Source organism: Morus notabilis, unplaced genomic scaffold, assembly GCF_000414095.1.
Source record: "Morus notabilis unplaced genomic scaffold, ASM41409v2 C11386612, whole genome shotgun sequence".
Taxonomy (NCBI): domain Eukaryota; kingdom Viridiplantae; phylum Streptophyta; class Magnoliopsida; order Rosales; family Moraceae; genus Morus; species Morus notabilis.
The window spans coordinates 1-1,190 of NW_010386592.1; the positions used below are offsets into that span (position 1 = coordinate 1).

Sequence of the window (1,190 nt, forward strand, 5' to 3'; positions counted from 1 at the left end):
TTTTTTTTTTTTTTGGCTTAATGAATACAATCTTGTTTCTTTATGCAGGGAAACCAGTAGAAAGCAAAGACACTAGATTTGGTATAGGCAAGAATGCTCTGAACCTCAACAACAATATTCTAGGATCTGCCTTACCCACTATAGGAAAAGACAGTTATTCCGTTGGTGGAGAAAAAATAGTTGCACCCGATTTCACCACTTTCTTCTTAGAGAGAGATCTTCACTCGGGAAAGAAAATGAAGCTCTACTTTCCCAAGACCACAAACCAGGCCAAGTTCTTGCCTAGCGACGTTGCCAACACAATACCCTTTTCGACCAAAAAGTTCCTCGAAATCCTAAACCACTTCTCGGTGAAATCCGAATCGGTAGAAGCGAAAATTATGAAAGAAACGATCGAAGACTGCGAGGAACCGAGCGTGAAAGGGGAGGCCAAGTACTGCGCCACGTCGCTTCGGTCGCTGATTGATTTCAGCGTTTCGAAGCTTGGAAGAAACGTCGAGGTGTTCGCAACGGAAGTCGAAAAGGAGGCGAAGATGGATTTTGTTATTGGTGAAAAGGGTGTGCAAAAGATTGGTGAAAAATCCGTGGTTTGCCACAAGCAGAACTACGTGTATGCCGTGTTCTACTGCCATGAAGTTCATGCGACGAGGGCTTACGCGGTTTCGCTCGTTGCGGCCGACGGGACGAAGGCGAAAGCGGTGGCCGTTTGCCACACTGATACTAGGTTTTGGAGCGCTCAACATTTTGCGTTTCAGGTTCTCAAAGTGAAGCCCGGAACAGTGCCTATTTGTCATTTCCTTCCAAAGGACAACCTTGTGTGGCTCCCAAAATGAGAGATGTAGTAACATGCGTGTTCTTAAAGTTAGACATGTTAATTACTGTCTTGTATCGTTAAAGTTAAGGTTTTGTGGCCCTCCTACATAGTACTGCATGCTTGTCGTCTTTGTTTTGTTTGTTTGTTTGTTTTTTCTTTTTTTGGCTGAAGATTGTAGTACTACTTGTCTGTATTTTAGTCTAGCTACTATCATCTAGTTAAGCTAATCAGAAGCTGTGTGTGGCTTTAATAATATGTTTAATGTTATGTTATCTATATATAGTGTACTTCTCCGGCTAGAATATATTTGCTTCGTTCACTTCGTAGATTTGAGTTTTCAATTCGAGCTGAGATGTGACATTTTCAGAGAGCTTTT

The 1,190-nt window shown here is 42.2% G+C and overlaps 1 protein-coding gene across 1 annotated transcript; it reads left to right on the plus strand.

Moving 5' to 3' along the window:
- The first annotated feature begins 19 nt into the window (after positions 1–19).
- LOC112095076 (BURP domain protein RD22-like) lies at positions 20–1,116 on the plus strand. The gene has a single exon (XM_024176754.1). The coding sequence runs from the start codon at positions 21–23 to the stop codon at positions 831–833; it is 813 nt and encodes a 270-aa protein (XP_024032522.1). The 5' UTR covers position 20; the 3' UTR covers positions 834–1,116.
- Positions 1,117–1,190: the final 74 nt, after the last annotated feature.